The 24,753-nt window shown below is 44.8% G+C and overlaps 1 protein-coding gene across 1 annotated transcript in view; it reads right to left on the bottom strand.

The window, feature by feature from the left end:
- The window catches only part of LOC306810524 (myosin-13-like), a gene marked incomplete at its 3' end in the record, with an annotated part of 40,582 nt that overhangs the window by 4,459 nt on the left and 11,370 nt on the right, over positions 1 to 24,753 (bottom strand). The window contains 28 exon segments of the mRNA XM_079323210.1: positions 7,107 to 7,167; positions 8,506 to 8,579; positions 8,582 to 8,599; positions 8,602 to 8,638; positions 9,044 to 9,050; positions 9,052 to 9,137; positions 9,217 to 9,321; positions 10,460 to 10,630; positions 11,738 to 11,814; positions 11,817 to 11,862; positions 12,256 to 12,459; positions 12,550 to 12,858; positions 14,780 to 14,904; positions 15,680 to 15,845; positions 16,687 to 16,812; positions 16,814 to 16,871; positions 17,366 to 17,432; positions 17,435 to 17,470; positions 17,473 to 17,560; positions 18,123 to 18,241; positions 18,935 to 19,061; positions 19,152 to 19,541; positions 20,305 to 20,395; positions 20,482 to 20,627; positions 21,244 to 21,420; positions 22,107 to 22,349; positions 22,977 to 23,232; positions 24,534 to 24,670. Of these exon segments, the coding sequence (XP_079179336.1) occupies positions 7,107 to 7,167; positions 8,506 to 8,579; positions 8,582 to 8,599; positions 8,602 to 8,638; positions 9,044 to 9,050; positions 9,052 to 9,137; positions 9,217 to 9,321; positions 10,460 to 10,630; positions 11,738 to 11,814; positions 11,817 to 11,862; positions 12,256 to 12,459; positions 12,550 to 12,858; positions 14,780 to 14,904; positions 15,680 to 15,845; positions 16,687 to 16,812; positions 16,814 to 16,871; positions 17,366 to 17,432; positions 17,435 to 17,470; positions 17,473 to 17,560; positions 18,123 to 18,241; positions 18,935 to 19,061; positions 19,152 to 19,541; positions 20,305 to 20,395; positions 20,482 to 20,627; positions 21,244 to 21,420; positions 22,107 to 22,349; positions 22,977 to 23,232; positions 24,534 to 24,670 (3,547 nt within the window).

Genomic DNA, 24,753 nt, shown 5'->3' with positions numbered 1-24,753 from the left:
AGGTGTGTGGGAGAGCTTTCTGATGAGATAACTAATGATGGATTGGAGATTCACATGCAATAATTGATTGGGCATACCTATTTTCAAGAGACAGCACCACCACATCTCCTGAGGCCAGGAACCAGGAAAGAAAAAGACTGGAAAGAAATCACAGCACTGGATCTTTAAATGACCTTTGGTATCTAAGTGACTAGCAGAAATTAGTTCAGTTTTGGAGTGTAAATGTTCTGAGCATGTACACAGAAAATACTTTCAGTTGTAAAAGTGCTTAAAAGTTCTTGGTGAGAGGGGCCATTTCTCAGTGCTTTAAACAGCCAAAATTCCAGAACAGATCCAGGAGCTCAGAACAAAACTTTTATCTGGTCTAGAGTCTCTTTTTGGGTCAGCAGCTCACAGAGAATGAATTTCCTAGACCAGATATTCTTGAGCATCACACTTGGAAATTTAGGCATCCAGGACTTCCAACATTCCAAGTAGAGGACTTGGATTATGAGTCATGTTCATCTGATCAAATATGTGATTCAAACATTATTTTTTTTTAAAAAGCACCAAAGGATACAGCTTGGCTTTGCCTTTGATTCCTGCATTTAGAAGTTTTTCAGGTGGCTCTGCTGACCTTGGAACTCTCCTTGTACAAGATCAACCCTGAAAATGAAGTGAGATGTGCAGTGCCCTGCCTGGCTTGTGGTTGTAGTAAAACTTTGTGATGTTCCAGGGCAGGTTAGTCATCCTTGTGTTAGCAGTGCCCAGAGCTGTATCTACTATTTTAGAATCAGACATAAACAAACGTATTCTCTGTCTATAAATGGACAGTGATATTACATGAACAAACAGCTTGGGGTGATTCACATGAGAATTAACTGGATTTTTCTGCCAGGATAATTCACCTGGAGAGATGACTGCTTCCATTCACTTCCTTTCTTGGAAGCAGGCTGAGAATAACAAACTGTTCCGATAACATCAGCCTATTTCCAGTCAACATATTTCCTACTGAGAGGCAGGGCAGGCCCCACCCTGTTACATGACAGGCAGTAATTGGTCCTAGAAGTGTGACTCACAGCTCTGACACTTTGCCTCAGAGTTAGGTGTCAGCAGCAGCCCGTTGTCACAAACCCCTGTTTGAAAGAGTGGTGCCAAGCCTTCCCTCCAGCAGTTCAGTATTCACCTCATTTCTTGGGGCCCCTGAAAAGCCTCAGTTGCAGCTGTGTGCTCCTATTAGATGGCTGCAGAATTTCAGATCAGAGTTTCCCTCTGTCTTGCTGCAAACTAAAAATTATGGGCACTTCATGGTAGTCAATATGCTCACAAAGAGGGGATGTGCCCCATTTTAGACCACCTCAGTGATTCCTAAGCATTTATATTTGTTGAAGCAGACAGTGTTGTAGCCTTATCATTTCTTCTTCCAGTTCTGTAAACACTTGGTCATTAAATGTTTAGTGGTTTTGGGTTTATTGAATGTTTAACTATTTCACACCTAAATGGAAACGTCATTGAAGGAAGAAAGGTATTGTCTACAAACCATATAATTACAGTATTAATAACAATAAGCTGTGACTACATGGATCTCAGCTTCTAAGTGTTGGGCAACAACATAAGACAAATAGCTCTGGATCTTATTATCTTGTCTCCAGCAATATCTTACAGCAGAAGTTTAGGGAAATGGACAGGCAGAGAGAAAACACCCTCTTCACTTCCAACAAATGATAGCTCATGTCCTCCCCAGTTAGAGGTGGTATCACATCAGTCCACATTCATTTCCATTATTCAAGCTAGTTAATTTTTGGGCCCATGCAGACTCTTGCATTAGATAATTAGATTCTGTAGCAAGGGTTTCATGGTATTTTGGAACCTCTCCCTTGCCTGTTTCATCTGAGGACTGTGCTGGCCCACAGTCATAGGCTCAACCACCACAGTGACTTTTATCCTCTAAGAGCTGCACTGGAGTCCAAACCTGAACCATTACTCTGAATTTACCTGCACATGGATGTGGGCATGAACCTACTTTACGGGTCCTAAGGGACTTCTCCAAGATTATGTGGAGAGGCAATGGAAAAACAGGAAAACATCCCAAGAGGAATCTGATGAAAGCACTCAAACTTTCCTTCAAATGTCCTTCTCTCTGGCTTAGTATCAATCTTTGTGGTATGATTTGGGCTTGCCAGATAATCTACAACAGCTTGCTGGATCCCAGAGCGTCTGATCTTCTCTTTTGAGCCCATGGAGAACTAGGCTTCTGGCCAGCTAAGGAGAACAATCCAGCTAGGCAGCCCTCTGGCCAAACTCCCTCTGGATGTGCTAGCTTGGGCATTGATATTTCCCTGACACTAAGCTTTCCTCTTCAGCATCAATTGCTCATTACTTGGATTCCATCAGGGATTTCTTGTGTTGTGAAAGAGTGGATATTCTGCCTGGACACACTGAGCAGGACTGACTGCTTGCTGTGGATGAAGCTGTTGATCTGTGTGTGTGTGTGCCTGTATCTGCAGGACATAGATGTCTCAGTGTTTGCCTCTCAATGGTGCCTCTGTTCTACAACCATCTGTGTATAAAGCTGCTATTCTGCCATGAACAATGACTCATACAGGAAAGTCTCAAAGAATTAGGCAAGAACTATGTTCATCTTGAGGAGTATTGAAGATGAGGATCCAATCCCATAAATTCTTGGAAAAACTCAGCATTACTTTTCCCTTGACAGCTTTAATCTTTAAAATCTGCTGTTGCTGATACAGGTTTACAAACAGCAGGTTGGCAGCAAACTGGCTCTGTCAGGACATCACACATCCACTACTTGCCTCTGACAGCCCTGTTCACTGTCACCAACTTTTCCTCACTCCACTTTCCAATGAGGATTTTACTAGTGACTCTTCCATCTCCTATATTCTTCTGAGCCCCCATACATTATTCTCTCCCATCCCTTTTCTTATATTTCCAGGCTATTCTACCCCTCTGCCAACAGCAGTGGGTGAGTGGGAGAAAGTAGGGTCACTGTTCCAAGCTTCACCTGGAGCTGCCCAAAATTCTGTGAAGGCTGTAGGGACTATCTGCAGGGATCTATTTTGGTGTCACAAAACAATATTAACTTCAAATATCTCGCAAGGTTTGGGTACTCAGGAAAGAACTGAAAGGAAGGAAATGTCCAGAGGATTTTATCAGACAGTCTCCTGTAGCCAGAACAAATGCAGAAGGAAGAGTTTCTGAAGATTAAGTGAGCTCTCTGACTAGTGGGGAAGGTTGTAGTTTGTGTCACCTTGTCCAGCACTGTAGAAAGAAAAGATTGCAGGGTTCTTATATTCCAGTGACCCAGAAAGGAAAGTGTCTGAGGAACGAAGATTAAGATGATCAAGGACAGTTTAAATAAGTGGTGACATATCCTCATAATGTAATCATAAGAAAATTCCAGATATATAAACCATACATACAAAAAAATACACACAATGAACACAGATTTTCAATTGGACTAGAATTTAAATAGAAATTTAATTCTCAGATTTTGAAATTTCTCTAGGTTCCACATCTGTGCTTCTCGACCTTTCCAGTGAATTAATCAGTCCTCAAACTGCAGAATGCAACTTCCTTCCTGCTAGATTAGTGAGTTCAGCTGAGTGAGTGAAAACAATGTGCATTGAAATCCCATCTCCTACTCCAAGCAGGGGTAACTTCAAAGCTGGATAAAGTCACTCCAGGGTCTTGTGCACTGTATGCTGAAATCCCAAGGATGGAGACTCTACAACCTCCTTGGGCAGCCTGTCCAAGGCTGCAGCACTGCATGGTAAATGAAGTGTTCCTTTTGTAGAGAAAGGATTTTGCTGGTTGGCAACATGAGACCACTGTCTCTTGTCCTTTCACTGTGCACTTGCAGGAAAAGCTTGGATTTGTTGGAATTCTTATCCCTCCCTTGCAGCAGCATCTCTGCATGAGATCCCTCAGCCTTCCCTTCTGCAGGCCAAACCCACCTAATTGCCATCTCATCTCCTCACTCAGCGCACACTCCTGCTGATCCTTGGGCTGTGTTGCAGCCTCTCCAGCAGTCAGCATCTCCCATACAATGGGGAGAATGTTTAAAAACTGCACAGAGTATTGCAGAAGCCTCACCAGAGCCAGGCAGGAGGGAGTGACCACATCCCTGCACTTGCTGACCCTTGCTAATGCAGTCCCATGACTGGTGGGTGTTGCTGCTGCAGGGGAGCACTGCTGACACAGGTCCAGCTTGTTTGCCACCAGAATCCCAAGGCCTTTCCTGCAGGGCTGCACTCTACAGTCAGTCCCCAGTCTGCCCTAATACATGGACTTGTTTTGTCCCAGGTTGAAAAAAATAAAGAGGTTGTATTTTTCATAGAATAAATATATGTGGTGAATTAGACGAAATTTACCATGTGATTGAAAAGGGTCAAACCCTGAGTCCTTTTGTGCTGAGTGTGATGCTAATACAAGTAAATGGGAGAAGCATTTCTACTTGAAAAATACGAGTTTTCTGCAGAAAGTTCTGATGTCAGTCACAGACTAAGCGGAGGAGCTGTTAACTCTCAGCACAAATTACCCTTTTCCTACAGGCTGAAAGAGAATCTTGTAGGCCACTGGAATGAATCCCACTTCTATCCATTCCCCCAGGACCTCAAAGGAGGAGCAGGCACCATGCCTAGAGGGTATGAGCTCTGTGTGTGCATGGGGTGGTTTTAAATCAGCATTTTAATCTTCTTTTTGATTAAAAATCCTCCTTTGCAGATAGGCAAACTTACAAGAATTATCTTTCAGATACACTGAGATAGGACACAGCTCCATCTCTCATAATCAGCTACTTTGTTGCTGTTCTAAAATAATCTTATCCCTTTTTATTTCCTAGTAGGGGAGATATTTATATTTCATGTTACTTCCTGGTTTGACTAAATGAAAAATAGTGCATTACTTGTTCATAAAGAAATAAATAAAGTTCATTTATAAACCTAGCCATTTCCTCATTTCAACTTCCAACTTTCCACCACTTTTTTTGAGGGACAAGCAAAGGACTCAGAGGGCTCTGTAGATCTCATGACAGCTACAAAGCACATCAGGAAGCTTCTGAGAATGCAAAGCATTATTCAGACAAAGGCTTTTCTTTCAGCTTTATAAATATGATTCCAGCCATCATCAAAACGAGCAAAAAATAGCCCTAAGAACACTCTGCAGAACTAAAACTCCCATGCAAGAGCTGTTTCTCATTCTTTCAGTTTTTTCTTCCTTATGTCCAAATAGGTTTGTGTTTAACAAAAGGATAAACCCTGCTAATCTGATTTGTCAGCTAGCCGTGTGCTTATCCCAGCACTGTTTGGTGGCTGGGGCAGGCCCAGCTGTGCCATTGAGGAGCGCGGTGGTGTCTGTGAGAGCGTGGGCAGGAGCCGGCGCCTGGGGCTGCACACAGCCGCACATCCCATCCCTGGAGGCACACCCCACTGTGCCAGCTAGCCATGGGCTGGGAAATGAAACAACGAGATGATCTCTGTCAGCTTGACGGACAACATTGCGTGATGGCAGAGCACTGTCCAAAGGGGTGTCAGCAAATAACGTGCCAGGGAGTTTTCACTGGCACAAAGGAGCCCAAATGTGAACAGGAGGATGAATGGCCAGTCAGGAGCATGGGGAACAGCCAGCTGTGATGACAGAGTACAAAACACAGGGCGAAGATGACAAAAACCTAAATAGAAAACAACGTATGGGAGCAATTGAAGCAGATGAATACACAGAAGAGGAGAAAGGGATGACACGGGAGGAAGGAACACAGAGTGCTGGATGTGCATGGGAGGAGGCAGGAGCCTTGGCTGGGATGACCAGCAGGTGTGGGGTGATGGCACTGGAGACAAAACCGGCAGTGAGGAGAGCAACCAGGGGCACTGGCTGTCACTCGGGTCACCCGGCTGGGCTGAGCCTGGCACAGCCCAGCACGAGCACGGCCGGGAGCCAGCACTGTGCCGGGCCTTGGCACAGCTGCCGGCAGCGGGGAGCATCCAGCGCGGGATCACCTGTCCCGTGCAGGAGCGTTTGCAGACACCACAGGGAGCCCTGGAGCTGACGGGGATCTCCCCACACGGGCTCCTCTCCGGGACAGCGAGGAGCAGCGAGGCAGCGGCGTACCTGGGACACACTGAACCGCGCACACTCCGCACATCCCACACCCCGCACAAACCACACCCCGCACATCCCACACCCTGCACACCCCGCACATCCCACACCCCGCACATCCCACACACCCCACACCCCGCACATCCCACACCCTGCACACCCTGCACATCCCACACCCCGCACATCCCACACCCTGCACACCCTGCACAAACCACACCCCGCACATCCCACACCCTGCACACCCTGCACATCCCACACCCTGCACATCCCACACCCCGCACATCCCACACCCTGCACACCCCGCACATCCCACACCCTGCACACCCCGCACAAACCACACCCCGCACATCCCACACCCCGCACACCCCGCACATCCCACACCCCGCACATCCCACACCCTGCACACCCCGCACATCCCACACCCCGCACATCCCACACCCCGCACACCCCGCACACCCCGCACATCCCACACCCCGCACATCCCACACCCTGCACACCCCGCACATCCCACACCCCGCACATCCCACAACCCACACATCCCACACCCTGCACACCCCGCACATCCCACACCCCATATCCCCAACACCCCGCACAAAGCCCACCTCGCATCCCCCACACCCCGCACATCCCACACCCCGCACACCCCGCACATCCCACACCCCATATCCCCAACACCCCGCACAAACCCCACCTCGCATCCCCCACACCCCGCACAAACCCCATCTCGCATATCCCACACCCCGCACAAACCACACTTCGCATCCCCCACACCCCGCACAAACCACACCCCGCACATCCCACGCCCTGCACACCCCGCACAAACCACACCCCGCACATCCCACGCCCTGCACACCCCGCACAAACCCCACCTCGCATCCCCCACACCCCGCACACATCCGCACCCTGCACACTGCACCTCTTGCGCACCGAACCCCTTAGTCCGCACACCCTGTACCCCCTGCACCCCGCACATCCTGTACCCCCCGCAATCCGCACCCCTCTGCACCCTGTACCCCGCACACTCTGCACCCTCCGCAGCCCCGCACACTCCGCACACCCTGTACCTCCTGTACCCTGCACACCCTGTACCCCCTGTACACCCCGCACACCCTGTACCTCCTGTACCCCCTGTACACCCCGCACACCCTGTACCCCCTGTACCCCGCGGCCGGCGGTGCCACAGCGCCCCCTCGCGCCGCTCTGGCGCAGCTGCGCCTGGCAGCGCTCCCGCTGCGTCTCTCCAGCCGGCGGGCACAGACACACGGACACGGACAGAGGGACACGGGGACACGGACAGAGGGACAGACGGAGACACCGACAGAGGGACACGGGGACACGGACACATGGACAGAGCGATACACAGACAAGGACAGAGGGACGCACGGACACATGGACACACGGACACGCAGACACGCGGACAGAGGGACACAGACACGGACACACGGGTACAAAGACACATGGACACAGACACACGGACACAGACAGACAGACACGCAGACACACAGAAACACATGGACACACAGATACACAGACACACAGATACACGACATAGACACAGACACAGACACACGGACACACAGACACACAGACACACAGACACACGGACACACAGACACACGGACACACAGACACACAGACACACAGACACACAGACACACGGACACACGGACACACAGACACACGGACACACAGACACACAGACACACAGACACATGGACACAGACAAAAAGAGACTGAGATTCAGACACGGACAGACAGATGGACATGAGGACACACACAGATACTCAGACACAGACACTTGTCAATCTCATAGTGAAATCAACAGTCCAATATGGTCACTAATGCATCACCCAGGTTATTTTATATATATACACATAAATATACACATATATATATATGTATATATATAAGATTTCTCACAGCTTCACCTTAAGGTAGTTAAATATATCAGCTATGCACACGCACACCGGTTACTTGGAGAAAGTAATGGATATCTGCTGGATACACAGAAAACTTTATCAGGAGGGAGCCCGCTGCAGCTCAGGTCAGGAACCTCATTTCTCTGATTTCTAAATACAGAAAAAGGAAGATAATGTAAAAGGTATTGGAGCAACTGAGTTATTTGTGATTGTGTTTCAAGTCTGTGGCTATTGCAATTGTTCTGCCATTTTATAATGAAGAAGTAACATCTCCCAATTGTGCTGAAAGACCTGGACTCTTAGAGCTGATTGAATTTGGTCTGACTCCTGTGAGGCACCAAAAGGACCTGCAAAATGCGCTGGTTTTCAGTAAGTGGCAATTCCTGGCCTTTCCAGTGAAAGAGTGGGAGGAATGCAGCTGTGGCTATGTGGGCAGTGACCTCTGTGACACCACCTGGACAGGAATGGTCGCTCTGTGCAGCCTCCAACTCACCTGACCTTCCATGTCCCGGCTTTGGCTCGCAGGCTTGTTCACCTGCCCTTCAGCAATATCAGCTCGTTCCTTCGCTCCTCCAGCTCGTGCTGGGCCTGCGGCATCGCGACAGATTAATGTTCGCCTGTTCTTCCTGGAAGCCACACAGCACAGGCACAAATGACATGGCCCTGCCACCACTGGCACCTGTGGCTGTCCCACAGGGACATCACCTGTGCTGGCCTCGCAGCTACAGCCCTGCATTGCCAGTGCTCCCTGTGTTTGTATCAAAACATCCACAGCATGAACGCTGTGGGGAAAGAACAATCGTCCCACTCAGCTCCAGGTGGGAAAATTGGCTTGTGTGGCTCCCAAAAGTGCACCAGTTTCAGGATAACTACACCTACAGCCACTCTGTTGTGAGCCATAATAAAAAATATTCAAAGGCAGTGGCCTTAGCTGCCCTGTCAAACTCACCATTCAATTATTTTAATGATCCATGCAGCCCACCTTTCAGAAATCTCCACCCAGGCCCCACTGAAAAGAGTTCTCCACTCACAGCTTCCAGCCTGCTTCTTGTATGCTTTCACTTTTAACTGCAGCTTGTCCACCAGGTCCTGGAGCCGAAGAATATTTTTCTTATCTTCTTCAGACTGTAGGAAGTGAAAATCGAGTGAGCCTTGGCAGGTGAGCAGAGGTGATCCATGTGGGAGGGAAGAGGATTTGCAATACCTGGTAGGTGAGCTCCTTCAGCCTCCGTTCGTACTTGCGGGCTCCTTTCAGGGATTCTATTCCTCGCTTCTGCTCTGAGTGAAGCTCGTTTTCTAACTCATTAATCTGCAACACACAATCACAGTGAAGATGGCAAGAATGGCTGCTGATCCTGCTGCAGGACTAAGGCTGCAGGGAAAGTAGCAGAGCAGGGCAGTGTCCTGCAGCTGGGTCTAGACCAGCTAAAATATGCTCACCATATTGTGTTGGTGATGACCTAATGGGTGAATCCATAGCTCTTTATAAAAGGAACTTAGCTGTGCATACCTAGAGCATTTGTAGTCAAATTAGGCTTATATCTGTCAGAGAAGAGGAAATTGAAACAGGGAAGGGAAGGTTCTGTGAATGTTCACCGGGTAAATGGGAAAAATCTGTTTCATTTTTATCTTTCATTTGTTCTCTTTGGGAATGGCAGCAGCAAATACTGTTAGGGACAGCATGGAAACCTGGCTGCTGTCTATTCCCTTTCCACTTGTCCAGCTTGCACAGGCATTGAATTAGAGATCTAAGGTGGTATATCTATGTCTGTGCCCCTCTGTAAACCTGCCTGATTTCTACTCCCTTTTTGAACCTTTTGCCAGCTGCCTCTACAGCTTCCATGCCAACAGGTTTCTGGATTTCACTGCCCACTCTCTATAGTACTTCTTTTTATTTACTTTAAAGGTGAAGATGGGTTGGTCTCTCCAAATGGCAGAGTCCTAGCCCTTTTTGTCAATATTTATAAAGCTTTTTCTTGCAGATCCTCCTTGACCTGCAGAGACCAGAACTGCATGTGGTATACTTAATATAGTGACAAGATGTGTTGCCATACAAGCCTGTCTTGTTCTCAGTGCCTTTCCTAATGAAGCCCAAATTTTTTTCTGTTTTAGGTTTTACTTCTATTGCACATTCAACAGCTTCTGAAGTCTGTCCATTACCAGTTTCCAATCTCATCCCCAAGTAAACACAACTTAATTATTCTTCCCTAGACAAAATGACCATCTATGTCACCCTAATGTCCATCTGCCTCCATTTTAGCTCACTCAGTTTTCTTTGAAGTCACTCTCAAGTTCACCCACAGTGCAATGTTTGGCTACTCAGCACAGCTCTCATCAAACCTGCTGGGAATACCTGGGACTCTCCCTGTTTTCACGCTCCCAAGAGGTTCCAGAAACTGAGGGCCAGTCAGAAACTTCACCTTTATCTACCCAAATCTTCACCATACCCTGGCCTCCAGCTTCTGAAGTTGTTTCTTCCCTCCCTTCAGTGCCAGCTGCTCGGCCTCATCCAGACGGTGCTGCAGGTCCTTCACTGTCTGTTCCAGGTTCTTCTTCATCCTCTCCAGGTGGGCACTGGTGTCCTGCTCCTTCTTCAGCTCTTCTGCCATCATGGCTGCCTGGTTGTGGTGCACAGTTATGTTAAAAATATCCCCATCCCAGCAGTTCTGGGTGCTTGTGAGTAACACCCAGCTTCACACTGACTCTGCACATTCTCACTGCCCATGGCTGTGCTAAGGCTCTGTCATACAAACAGGATCACTCCCTCTCAAAGCTCTAAAACTGTTCACTTCAGAGAACAGACAGGGTTGATATAAATAAAAAAACATCAAGGTGTGAAATGGCTTGGTACAAAAGTTCTAATTTTTAAGTCAGTCAAAATTGAAGTATCTTGAAGTATTACCAGCTAGCACTTTGCATCTCTGAGCTTCCTCATTCCTCTGAGCACACTGGATCTTTGGTGCTGAAGTCTGCCAAGGAGTCAGACTTCTAAGCATTTTTTGCCAGTGAGATGACCCTGAGTACCTCAAACTGCACTGAACAGCTTGTGCCTGCTGAGGTCCTCAGAAGCTGGGATAGATAGCTGTCACCATTGTGGCAGAGCAGAGAGGTCAGGGATCCTGCAGCACTGCTCCTGGTGGGCAGCCAGGACCAAACACTGGTGCACCAGGATGTGATGCAGTAGTGTTCACCATTTTCTGTTTTATTTTCCTATACTTTTCCTAGATGGTCCCAGGTATTATTACTTATGATAATATGGATTTTTAGCCTCCTTTAAATGAAACATTTATATTCTCTCTTTTTCTTTCTTACGTGTCTGGCATTATATAGAATTGTGTATGATACTAGTCTTAATTTCTGCTTTCTGCTACTGTGTCTAGACAGGCCTTTGTTCCAACTACTCTTTTTCTAATACAGTTTTGCCACCTGTTCTCCTTGCCTATTACTTTTACTCTGGAAGCAAAAGTGAATGGGTATGGAGAAGGTAAGAGAGCATGCCTCTTCAATATAGGCAGCTAGCAGGACATGAGGACCCTTTCTGAAGGAGTCTTCTGTGACAAGTAGTAGGGCAATGACTACATGAAGCCCATGTGGGAGGGAAATGTGGGTCACAGATATTTTTCTGCTGGGATAATTGGTCCTCCTCCATCTGATTGCTGTCTTTTTGAGGTGTAAAAGTGACTGTGATAGTGCAAAATGGAAGGGAGGTGAGCAAGAGGACTCACATCTGTGATTGCTTTCTTTGCTTTCTCCTCTGCATTTCTGGCTTCCTGAATGCTGTCTTCAACTTCAGTCTGTAATGGGTTATGTCCACTTCCAGTCTCTTCTTGGTGTTAAGGAGGCTGGTATTCTGTTGGTGCAGCCAGCAGGACAGGTCATTCCCACCCTGTCTGTGCCATTCCCACCCTGTCTGTGCCATTCCCACCCTGTTAATACCATTCCCACCCTGTTGGTGCTATTCCAACACCGTTTGTGCTATTCCCACCCCATCTGTTCTATTCCCACCCCATCTGTGCCATTCCCACCCTGTCTGTGCCATTCCCACCCTGTCTGTGCCATTCCCACCCTGTTTGTGCTATTCCAACACCATTTGTGCCATTCCCACCCCATCAGTGCCATTCCACCCTGTCTGTGCCATTTCCACCCCATCAGTGCCATTCCCACCCCTTTGGTGCCATTCCCACCCCTTTGTGGCCCTCCCACGTGCCTGCAGCACTCCCCTGTGCCAGGAGGTGCCCAGTACCTGGGAGTGGAGCAGCTGCACCCTCTCGCTGGCGTCCGTCAGCTCCTGCTCGGAGACCCGGCGCGCTCGCTCCGTCTGCTCCATGGCCGCGCGCATCTCCTCCATCTCTGTTGTCATCAGGCTGTTCCTACGCTCTACTATGGCAAGCTGCTCCTTCAGGTCATCATTCTCTCTCAAGGCATCATCTAAATGGAGCTGGGAATCCTTGAAAGGTGAAAGCACCCTTTGTGAGACTCAGGAGCCAGCAGAGGGAATGGCCGAGGTCCATGGGACAATAGCCTTGTGGTCCCCTACCTTGAGCTGCCCTTGCACAGCTTTAAGGTGCTTCTGTGTCTCTGCTGCCTGACAGTTGGCATGGCTCAGCTGTATTTCCATGTCATTCAGATCTCCCTCCATCTTCTTTTTCAGCCTCAAAGCATCATTTCTGCTTCTGATCTCAGCATCCAGCATGGTTTGCATAGACTCTAATACCCTCTGGTGATTCCTCTTCAGCTGTTGAATTTCCTCATCTTTCTCTGCAGTCCTTCTGTCAACATCTGACTTCACCTGGTTCAGCTCCAGCTGAACACGTAAGATTTTCCCTTCTTCGTGCTCTAAAGAGCCCTGTCAGGGTTGAAAAAATATAATTTGTCTCTGTAGTGTCCATTGCTGGGACACACCCATGCAAAATGCGACCCCCTGCAGCTGGAAGGGCAGGTGTACTTACCTTACTGTGGATATTTAGAAGAGACTAGGCACTGAAAAAGCTGACTGCTATTCCATACTCACTGTACCCCAGCTGGATATTAAATGGTAATTTAGGAATAGTACTCTATAGGAAAATGCCTGAGATATCACAAAGTCTGGGCACAGAAGGCTGTGGTGACACTGGAAAAGACAACAGATCATGTAGGAAATATAAAATAGGACAGCCAAGCCTCCTGCTCAGAAGCAGCTTGCCTTCTCTTTTATGTCCATGCTGATTTTGCTTTGTCCGCCCCACTGACTGTGTGGGCAAGTTGTCCTTTCACACCACCTTTCCCTCTGGAACTCATTTTGTTCCCTCTGGTGTCATCCAGCTTCAGTGTCAGTAGCAGTGGGAAAGCCTGGGGCTTGGTGTTTACACCAGTGGACAGAAATAAGCACATATAGAGAATAAAACAGTTTGTGTAGACCCTAGTATCCCTTTTAAGAACATATTTTCCAGAGATGCCCTGATTCTCCTTTTGGATTCTAGAATGAGCCTATAGTGACTAATTCAGGATTAGACTGACAACATTTAGATAAATTAGAGTATATGTATTACATGGATTACACTCTTGCTCCTGCTGCCACCCATTTATGAGATCTAGAGATGTGCCAGTTGTTTTATACTTGTTTTTCTACCTAAGAGGACTTAAAGAGAAAATAAAGTGAGGCTTTTCTTGGTCATGGACAACAAAAACACAAAGGTCTGTCAGAAGTCAATATAAGAGAAATCCTGACTGCATATAAGGATAAAATGTTTTACCATGACAATGATGTTGCACTGGAAAAGGTTGTCCATCAATACTCTGAAATCTCCATCCTTGAAAATTACAAAAACTAATTTGGTAAGGCTTAAGCAACCTAATGTAAGCTCAGAGCTGGCCCTTCTTTTACCAGGAAGTTGACTAAAGACTTCTAGGCAATCCTATAGAAGCTAAATTAATTCTGGTGTCTCTGTAATTGAAGTATGCTCTAGGTATATAATGGGCAGCTCATGAAGTGCTTACAAAGATGTTTTATGGAGAGTTAGATGTGGTTATACAGAAGTAATAACTCTTTCCCAAGTGGCAGTTAGGGAAGATACAGAACAGAAGGCCAGAACCCAGAAAGAGGGACCTGAAGGAGCTACAGTCTGGCATGGATTGGCAAAAAGGTAAGATTTAAAGTAATGGAGAGCTGAGAGGTAGTCAAGAGAGTAAGGAAGAGAGGAAACTGTGGAATTGTGAGACTCAGTATGTGAGTGCCAGCAGTGCATGACAGTGTACCAGTGTAATCTGAGATTCAGCAGATCCCAGCAGCCCTTTCATGTTCTTCAGGAACCTGTGTCCTCTTTGAACGTGTTACTGACTCCTGTTCATTAAAAATGGTGGAACTGAAGAAGAAATATTAGCTCAATTCTCTTCAGCATTCAGCTTGCTTTGAGCAGGAGGTGACACTGAGAAAACCTTTAGTAAGGATTTGACCTTCCCTGGAAACATCCTTGATTAATGTGACTAGAAAACAAAACTGTCAGAGTTTTGAAATGCTAGTGACTTTCTTCAGCTTTCATTGGGAGCAAATTCAAACAAATGGTGCAAAATTACCTCAATTTGGGACTGAGGGGCTTTTGTGCATGACAGCACACAAGGAATGCCACAGTGGTATGGCAAGGGAGCAGTCCCTGTGCTTTTTGGTCTGTCTGTGCTGTCTCACTGCACTTTTGGGACAGTTTCAGGTTAAGCAGGAATATAAAATATATACCCAAATTTCCTCTATTCTTGATTTCTCTAAAAGCAAGCCCCTGACCGAGGACACTTGCCTCTGCTTCTTCTAATGCTGCTTGTAGGTCACACTTCTCTTGCTCAATTTGCTTCTTTGCTTTCTCCAGCCCATGATGTGCTTTTCCAGACTCAGCAATCTGTTCAGTCAGATCAGAAATTTCCTCTGCAACCAGAAAACACACACTCAGCTATTCTCAGACAGTGTGATCATTGGCACCTGCAATTCCTCTTTGGCAATGGGAGTGACAAAAGAGACTCTGATGTAATGGGATGTAACAGTGAGAAGAAATAATATATCTTGTCTTGTGTGTACAGACTTTATTTCTGATAACCTGCACATCCCAGCTCACTGTGAACTTGCAAACGAGAAGGACCAGCTGGAGTGAGCTTAAAAAATAATGTAAATTCCTTTGGGTAGTGAAATTACATCTCCAGAGGCAGTCATGATTGATTGATTTTTTAAACTTAGATAATCCCCAGTGATCATTCAGTTCACAAAAAGGATCTGAGTTGTACTTCCTTTCCATAATTAGTTTGCTTGTTAAATGCCATCCATTGTGCCACAGCTGCATGATCCTCCAATAACCAGGAGACACAAATCAGCCCTCCAGATTTTTTGTAGTGGCAGTGACTGAAGCAATCTGTAGAAGCTGAGTATCATCATAATTTCTGTCTATTGAGTTAACTCGGTCCTTATCCATGCACAGGATTATGATGATGTGAAAAGGGGGAACATCCTGAGGAAGCAGGATGCCATAGAGATGAGTGTGTGCTATCAGGTGATTTTATAATCAGCTGAACAGGAAAGAAAGTCAACCCCTTTTTGGGAAAATCATAAAGAAAAAAACCCTGGGAAGAGGCAGAGGTCTGGTAGTCCAGAAATATGGAAGCATCTAAGGGTTCAGGGTGAATCTAGGCTGACAGACACGTGAACTTACGCTGGAGGTTCTTGTTCTCCCGTCTGACAGTCTCAGCCTGGTCCAGCATCTCTTCATAGGCATTCTTCATCCTGAAGATCTCAGTGCTGAGAGAGCGAGACTCCTTCTGGGCAGCCTCCAGCTCAGTCTGACTCTCCTGGTATTTCTGCTTCCATTCAGCCAGGATCTGGAGGAGAATGACCCATTCTGAAACACTACATCTCTGCACCTTTATGTGACAAGAACCCAAGAGGCCTGGCCTATCTTTATAGTCTTTTGCTTTAGACTGTTCTCTGCCTGTGACAATAACTTCCTGTGGTGCATACTCTGGTTGTTTTGATGAGATCTACTAAAATCTGCTATTTCAACCAACTCTAGTGTATGCCCCAAGCTGTCAGGAAGGAGTTTGGGTTGACACCAGCCCAAACATAATGTAGTTGGTTTGAATAAGGATGTGTGAGGTTTTGCAGGAGCCAGTGGTCCTGGACTGAGCCCACCAAGAAAAGTCATTCTCTACCAATTCTCTACTCAGTTTGATACCACAGACCTGTGAGATCCTTTATAAGCTCAGTCTTTTCACTCACACAAGGGTGGGCCAAGACACAGGGCGGCTGTGCAGCATCACTTGGTCCAACATTGCAGATTCTTTTAAATGTTAGTAAGGGCAGTGAAGGCTAACTGTACATGAGTGTGAGGCTCCCCCTAACCCCAAGGTTAGGCTGGCAGACTAGCACCAGGGCTTGTTACCTTGCATGTGAGTACTCAGTCTGTTTGACCAGTCTCTCTCGTGAAGACTTCATGCTTTTTAAAATTATCAGAAGGCTGTTTTATTATTTGCTGTGGTCACCTACTTACTCAGTGACTTTATCTTTACAATATGTCCCACTAAGGGGTCCTTACCATAACTTTGCTTTGGGTAAGATGCAATTTATTTTACTGTGAGTGCAGAACTTTGATAATTTCAGAATTTATCTTGTCCTATCAAATATCCAATGACGTTTAGATCTGGCATGGTCTTTTGAACAAACCTTGTCAAAATTCCTCTGCTTTTTATCAAATGCTGCACAGACTGCATGTGACCTCTCCATATCAATCATGAGATCATCCACTTCCCCCTGCAGCTTCTGCTTTGTCTTCTCCAGTGAAGCACATTTTTGCATTGACAGCCTCAATCTGCTCCTCTGATTCCTGCAGGCGCTGGGCCAGCTTCTTCCTGCAGGATGGGACATTCAGCACCAAGAAAAATAAAATTCTGACCTTCTCAGAAAATGGACATCAAAAGAGTTTGGAATAGGGAAGATGGACAGAAAGATCAATATATAATGCTGTAGTGCCAGGAGCCTGGGGTGACACAGCACTGTGAAGTGGTGCATAGGCTGGGAGGATATGCAACTAAGGATGAACTGTACCAATATGAAAGGGACCAAAATTATGCTTTCAATACTGACAGTGTAAATGTGCTCTTTCAACTAGTATGATTAACTCAATGCACTGGAATCCTCCTTTATGTAGACACCCCTAATCCTCCATCCCTACTTCTCCTTTAAATATCTACTCACCCCCCTTTTCACCCTTTTAATTTCTAATACATTAAAAACCACACTGCCCTGCATGTTATCACTACAAACATATTCTAGTTTCCTCCACTACTTCCCTCATTGCACTTTAAATACCCTTCCACTTGCTCCCAGCCATCCCTCCACGTACTTGGCCTCCTCGAGCTCCTCTGTGCGCTGAATCGCGTCCGTCTCGTATTTGGTTCTCCACTGAGCACTTCACTGTTGGCCTTGGACAGGGCTCGCTGCAGCTCCCTTTGGCCTCCTGCTCCTCCTCATATTGTTCCCGGAGCAAGTCACAGTCGTGGCGAGCGGACTGCAGGGCGTGGGCCAGGGCATTCTTGGCCTTGGGAGTTTAAAATTAAACAAGGTTTCAGAACATGAATAATGTGTGACTGGATATTTTTCCTGTAGTCTGATAAAATATTCCTATCTCCCTGTCCATGTGCTACAGTTGCTAGAGAAACAGAAGGAACAAAATTCATAACATTAGGGGTTCTGTGTTTCAGGCTTTGTTGAACAGGGTCAGGTGCTTGCCCATCTTGTCTGGAATAACACGTCTCAAACACATCGGCACCAGGTGTTTCAGGGAGAGGCAGAATAAATCCACCAACAGACAAGGTGCAAGCATTCCTGCTCTATTTCCATTTTTTGGCTGCTGCTGTTTGCTTTGCCCATGGGCACAGAGCTGCTTCATTTCTCTCATGTTTTTGATCTTCAGAATGCATGATGAGATGGGCCTTAAACTATCTTGCTTATTTAGTTTTTATGTCTCCTCTCCATATAGCATTCCAAGGCAAAGTTCAAAATTTGCACTATTCTGATCTTTCTTCATGAGGAGAAATCTAATTTATTTTTTAGCACATTGATTTATTTTAAATGTGTTGTTTGATATGAAAGCAAGTCACCTTATTTTCTTCCTCTAGTTGTCTCTTCAGCTCTTCAGTCTGCTGAGTGAAAGTAAGTTTGCCTCTAGTCAACTGAGAAATCAAGGACTCCTTCTCCTCCAGTTGTCGAGTAAGTTCACCTAACAAGAAAAAGGTGATTTTTTAGACAGACATGCAAAACATAAAACAAATGAATGAGACCAGCTAGCCATGTGGAAAAGTAGAAAGTGGTATGTCATTAGGATGCTTCTGGGAGCCAAGAAAGCAGCCTTTTCTCAGGCTGTTCAAGGACAAGAAATTATAACAGTGATTAAACACCTGCTGGAGACATAAGAGAAGTAATGTTTTGCAGAAAGCATGTTTTCAAAGAGGTGTTGCCTTCTTGGATCAATGCGCCTTTTCTATTTTGTATTGCACAAACTACCTTATATATAAATGTAGTGTTTCTTTAAATAAACTAAGATCTATGTTGCATTATCCTTTTCACTGCTCCCCCATACCTCAAATGCAACAGTGGTAAATTGAAGGGAGAGTAGTACTTGCATTCCCACTGGCAGGAAAAGCTGTTGAAGAAAAATGTTTGGGCTGGCATCAAAAAAAAGAAGATGAACTGACCAGAAACTCGCATGTTCATTTTGACTGACAGGACTCCTTCTGGTTTGGCTTTGTTTTTCCTTGGGTAGATTTCTATGACTGCCACAAGGAGGAGATCCTACATTCTGAGTTTTGTTCAGATCACCAAGTGATGGATATGTTGCAAAACACACAGGCATTCAGGCAGCATGTTTAACAGTGCCTGACACTGGAGTATTACATTTCACCAAGGGACGTACCATTCTCAGTCTGTAGTCGTGTTTTCTGTGTGTTCAGATCATTAATTTGCCGCACATGTTCATCATCTTTGGCTCTGACTTCACTGAACTGGTCTTCAAGAGCTCGGCACATTTTTTCCAGATTGCTCTGTGAGGAGATAGAAAACATCCTTCAGTTCACCGAGCTGTTCAGAAGAACAACGCTAACAATGAGAAATACTTCTTGCTGTGTAGCAACCTTGGCTTTGGAGACAGACTCCATGTTACTGGCCAAGTCATCAATCTCCATCTTCAGCTCACTCTTCTCCTTCTCCAGCTTCTGCTTCACACGTTGCAGGTTGTCGATCTGCTCCCCCAGCTCAGCTGTGCTGTCCGCGTGCTTCTTGCGCAGGGCGGCAGCCGTGGCTTCGTGCTGCAGCGTGGCCTCTTCCAGGTCACGGCGCATCTTCTGGAATTCTGCCTCACGTTTCTTGTTCATCTCAATCTGAGCTGCTGTGGCACCTCCTGCTTCTTCCAGGCGCCCGCTGATCTCCTCCAGCTCCCTGGACAGGTCGACTCTCTGCTTTTCAGACTTGGCACGGATAGCACGTTCGGCTTCAATTTCTTCCTCCAGTTCCTCTATCCGAGCCTAGGAGAGTTAGTTGGTTAAAAGAGGACTTTTAAATGGACAGATTTAAAATTAACACTAAAGAATAAAGAGCAAACTTTCACATCTATTAATACAAGCATAAAAAGAGAAACACCACCAGAAATTTAACTGTATTGTATCCTAGGACAGGTAATATTCAGTTTTAGAACAATATTGAAAGGAAAATCTGATACTTCGTGTTATAGCTCAGAATGGATTTATTATTTTGTGAAGACTTTAGAATTGCACTTTCCTGAAGAATTAGAGGGGGTGTCACTGGAAAATGGAAAGGTTTGTATTTCTTAGAAATTTCCTAGAAGTCAGGCCAAAACAAAGCAGTGTCCTTTCTCCATCAGCAAACAGGATGGATGGAACTTTGAGATGTAAAATCATGGGATAATAGCACTGAAGAGAGCTGTCTTCCTGGCTCTGCATTTAGAAGGAGATCTTTATCCTGATCATGACACATTAAGTCACACTCTATTGTTTCCTTAGAAAAGTGATTCTCAGTGGCTGTACATCTGTGGCATTTTCAAAGCCTGCCCAAAGTTCACATAAGAAATTTCTTACACAGTCATGTAAGATTAGAGGCCAGAGTCTCTGCAAAAGTGCCCTGAAATAGGAATAGCACCCAGAGTCCCATATTAATGGTTTAATTCATGTGAGAGAAAATATTTTTGTAGAATGGTCTAAGAATAAATACCAATTAATTCTAAGAAATTTCTGCTTGTCACTAAAATTATTAATAACTCATAGACTTTACCTGAATCTCCTTAATTTTCTTTTGAAGCTGAGAACTTTGAGCCTGCTCATCTTCAATTTTACTTTTCAACTGGCTAATTTCAAAATCCTTTCTGTTAAAGAACAAGAAGACAAATTCAATATGGTTAAGATAAAACATGATTTTCAGAATTCAGTGCATAAGAAGTCAGTGTAATACTTTTTTAGCCTTTCATCCATTTGTTGCTTATCATTTTCCAGATCCATGATGGAATCCTGAGACATTTTCAGATCACCCTCCAGTTTTCTCTTTGCTCTCTCAAGGTCCATTCGCAGCTTCTTCTCTTGTTCCAGAGATGCTTCAAGCTAAAGCACATAAAACACATAAAGCACACTTTGAAATACATAAATTATACATTGAAAGTAACTATTCTTGATTTTAAAATCTAACAAAGCTGGAAATTGATGAATAGAGAAAATAATCAGGCCTTTCCACATGTGCTGCACTATCACCATGAGACCAGAGCTGCTGTGGTGATTTAGTTTCCGACATTGATCTGTCCACAGCTTCATTGTGCACAATTGAAATACCAGATTTTGAAAAAATAGAAATTCATTTTTTCCAGTAGCTGCAGTTCCTAACATACAGACTGCTAAATATACACAAATTCCCAGTATTTATATCTCCCTGGAGTATATGCACACAAATAACTCTGCAGCAACTTTCAAACAGTCAAAGGTCTCCTTCTTCAGCTAATGGGTTAAATCAGATCACAAAAGTCTACAGTGCTGAAGTTCCATCAGGAACATGAAAGATGTGCTGGATTCCACAATTTCCTGTCAATTAGCTACAGTTTATTGGCTGAAATTATCAGAGCTGGCTTGTCTGCTTTATGTGTTGCTTATACTCTGAATTACAGATTCCTAGTCTACTGTAATCTATCACAGTGAATATATACACAACCCAAAAATTTTTACTTACATCATCCACTTGCTGCTCCAGTTTGGTCTTGGCTTTGGTGAGGGTGCTGACTTTGTCTTCCTCAACTTGTAAGTCGTCCAGTGTCTGCTGGTGGGCTTCCTGGAGGGCCTTTTTCTCCTTGGTGAGTTTAGAAATATTTTCATCCAGAGCTGCCATCTCTTCAGTGAGGTTCTTCACCTGTCAGACAGCCAGCATCCATCCCATGAGTGTCCCTTGAGAAATGGCAGACTGAGAACACAGTGACTGCATCCATGCAAAACCTTGTGTGGATGTGGTCAAAATGCTCTCTGCAGAATGTTTATCTTGATTGCAATATAAATACTCAGCAATGAAATAAATATGTCTCAGTAGCATATATCATGCCTGAGAGTCACAACTCTCTGGTCCTGCAATGGTAGGATTCTTGCTTTAGCTGTTTTTGATTCCCCACTCCTATCCTACTAAATTTTGTAGTGAAACGTGCTAGATCTATACTTGCCACTGAAAGTTTTTCCCATTGGGATTTACAAAAACCCTCCAAGTTGCCGTTGCTCAAGGAATGTCCTTCCTGCATATATTGGCTATGAAAACAGCTGTAATTTCTCAGCAAGTCAGGTTCTTTAAAAAGAGATGATCAAGTGTTAAGAATAGCCAAAAATATGTTAAGTTTTCCCTAAAAGTGAAACAAACCATGATAATATGATGAAGACCCTTAACAGAAAAAAATTCTGTCAGCTGATTAAGTGAAAATGCCTCTCTCCTATGCATTGGACACATCTCACTTCTATTCATAGAACTTAAAAATGGCTACATTTTTCCACAAAACTGACAAGCTGTATGGGAGCACTGTCTAGGGAAGAATAATTCCCTGATTGTTCTGTCACCTTATTCTCTGTTGCATGCTTCTCCTTTTCCACTTTGGCCAGAGTCATTTCAAGATCATCAATGTCTTTCTTCAGCTCAGAGCATTCATCTTCAAGTTTTCTCTTCTTTGCTGTCAGTTCAGCATTTGTCTCCTCTTCATCCTCCAGTCTTTCATTTAGTTCTTTAATTTTAGCTTCTAGCTGGATTTTACTTTTAATGAGTCCTTCACATCTCTCTTCAGCATCAGCTAGATTTTCACTCTCCTATCAGAACACATTGAAGGTGCATTATATTTATCATAAAAATGACATAAGACAGTTAAGATCCTGAGTGAGTGAAACAATAGAGGTTTCTTTTGAAACTAAACTGATTTGAAAGCACATGGCAACAAGCGACAAGTCCACCTGCACCAGACTGCTGTTGACCATGTAATATTTTATTACCTTTTAGAACCTGACAGGTGCAATTTCAGTCTATATTCAGCAGTATTCCAGAGTAAAGCAGTTTCCACAGATTCAGTCCTGCCTCTGACAGAAAAACACCCCTGCCCTGGCTCTTTATTATAGCGGCAGATGTGGAAACGTCATGTGGAAAGTTATTCTGTATCTCATCCAGAATCAGACACCACTGTGAGGAGAACATTATATACACTGTGAAATGTCTGATCCTTCCACTGGTGATAGCATTGGGACTTCCTGTGTTCTCACTGGTGTTAATGTTTGGGATATGCTTTGCACCTTGCTCAGGTGTAAGGGACAAGGCCAGACACAAAGCAGTTGAGGCTTTGTCCCTGTTGTGTGCCTATTTATAGAGGACAATGGAAGAGAGGAAAAAAGATCAGCAGAGTAAGAGGAAGTGGGGTGAATAATCTGAGAATGGAGGTTACTCACAGACTGAACCTGGAGCTGCAGGTCATTTTTCTCTTGCAACAGGGTCACCATTTTCTCCTCCAGCTCTTTCCTCTTTGCCTCAGATTTTGCAAGCTCCTCCTTGGTTTTCTCAAACTCTTCCTTCATGTTGGCCATTTCCTTCTCAGATTCTGCACTCTTCAGCAAGGGCTTGATCTTGAAATACAGCTTCATCCATGGCCAGTGTTTGACATTCATGAATGCACGAATGTTGTACTGGATGATGTAAATAGATTCTCTGAAAACACATGAAACCAGTTTATGAGAGTGGTGAGACTCGAGCTGGAAACTTACTCTGGTTATTTCCAGCAGCCTTTACCCCAAGAACTTTTGCAAGAGACTTTTTCCCCTCATCTCCCTTGCTTTTATTAAAGAGTCATTTTGAGGCCCTTGTTGCAGAATGGCTGGCTCAGTAGCTTGAATAATATCTATTGTCTGAATATACAAGGAAGAAATATGACAAAACAGACTGACTTGTCTGACATATTGACTGAGAATCTCCTAGGCTTTTCTCAGTCTCAAGGAAAATGCAGTGTTCAGGTAAACACCAGAGTGAAAACTGATATTGTTGAAGTACTGCTGCTAAGACTTCAAATATGGCAGCTACTTTGTCAATTGTGGAAATAGCAGCTTGATGCTTTTTGGGTCACTCAAAATAGCAAAATATCATATTAAGAATCATTAAGATAGAAATTGAAAATGTAAGGAAACTTTTTTATGGAATCGAATGCAAAAGGATATTGTGAATGCCCATAGTTCAAAGGGAGATTAAACAATTAGAGAAATCCAGGGAGAGTTATTGAATTCTTAGAAACTATGTCTGGCTCAGGAAACACCTGAGCTAAACATATGCTGCCGAGTATAACAAATAAAAGCAATTATTTGGCAGAGTGTCCTGCACATTTATGTAAGCCTTGCTCATCCTAAAATTTTCAGTTGTCAACAATATTCAAGAAAGTTTGCTTATCTTGGCCAGTGCTGTCACTCCTGAACGCTAAATTTTGCATGATTCATTCCATCTCAAAGGAGATGAATGAAAAGCTGAAGGGGATGTGGAATAGTTGAAAGTATGGAGTACTTCTCAGTATAAACTAGGATTGTTCATCTTAGATGATGCAGCTAGGAAAGGAAATTAAAGAAGGGGAAAACAGAAAGTGATTATACATCATTCTTTACAAAATCAATGTGACCTAATTAAATGATGAGACAACACGTTGAAAACAAACAAACCTTAGCCCTTGTTCAGTTGGCTGTCTCTGTCCCAGGATTCTTTAAAGGCTGAAAACTGTAAGTGCATTCCTGGAGAGAAGTTCCTTGTTAAATACTAAGTATTGTGGTCCACCTGCATGGTGCCATTGTTAAACAGCTGCTGCCAGAATTCATGAGACTGCCAGGAGGAAGCTGATTGTTTGTACTTGCTCTGGTCCCCAGTAATTTCTAAGGCTCTTTCCCAATGACAGCTTTTTACATGAGACAATATATTACATTGATGGACCTTTGGTCTGACACAGGACAATTGCTGGCATTTTCTTACATTACCTTCTTTCATTCATCTTTTTAAATTCAATTCTCATGAGGTACCCTCTGCACATAGCTTGTGTATGAGTGATGAGGCTCACAAGCTTCTCATCTCTCATCTCTTCTAGGAGTCCCAGGAGACCTGCCTTGAAGAACACCTGGAACATAAAAAGAGAGTCAAACAGCTCGAGGCTTAGTCAGATACATGGCCATTGACAGCTGATGCAGGGTAGTACAAGGT

The sequence above is a fragment of the Erithacus rubecula genome, assembly GCF_903797595.1.
Source record: "Erithacus rubecula genome assembly, chromosome: 20".
NCBI lineage: Eukaryota > Metazoa > Chordata > Aves > Passeriformes > Muscicapidae > Erithacus > Erithacus rubecula.
Note: the sequence above shows the minus strand (reverse complement) of the source record. Positions and strands in the feature narration are given on the sequence as shown.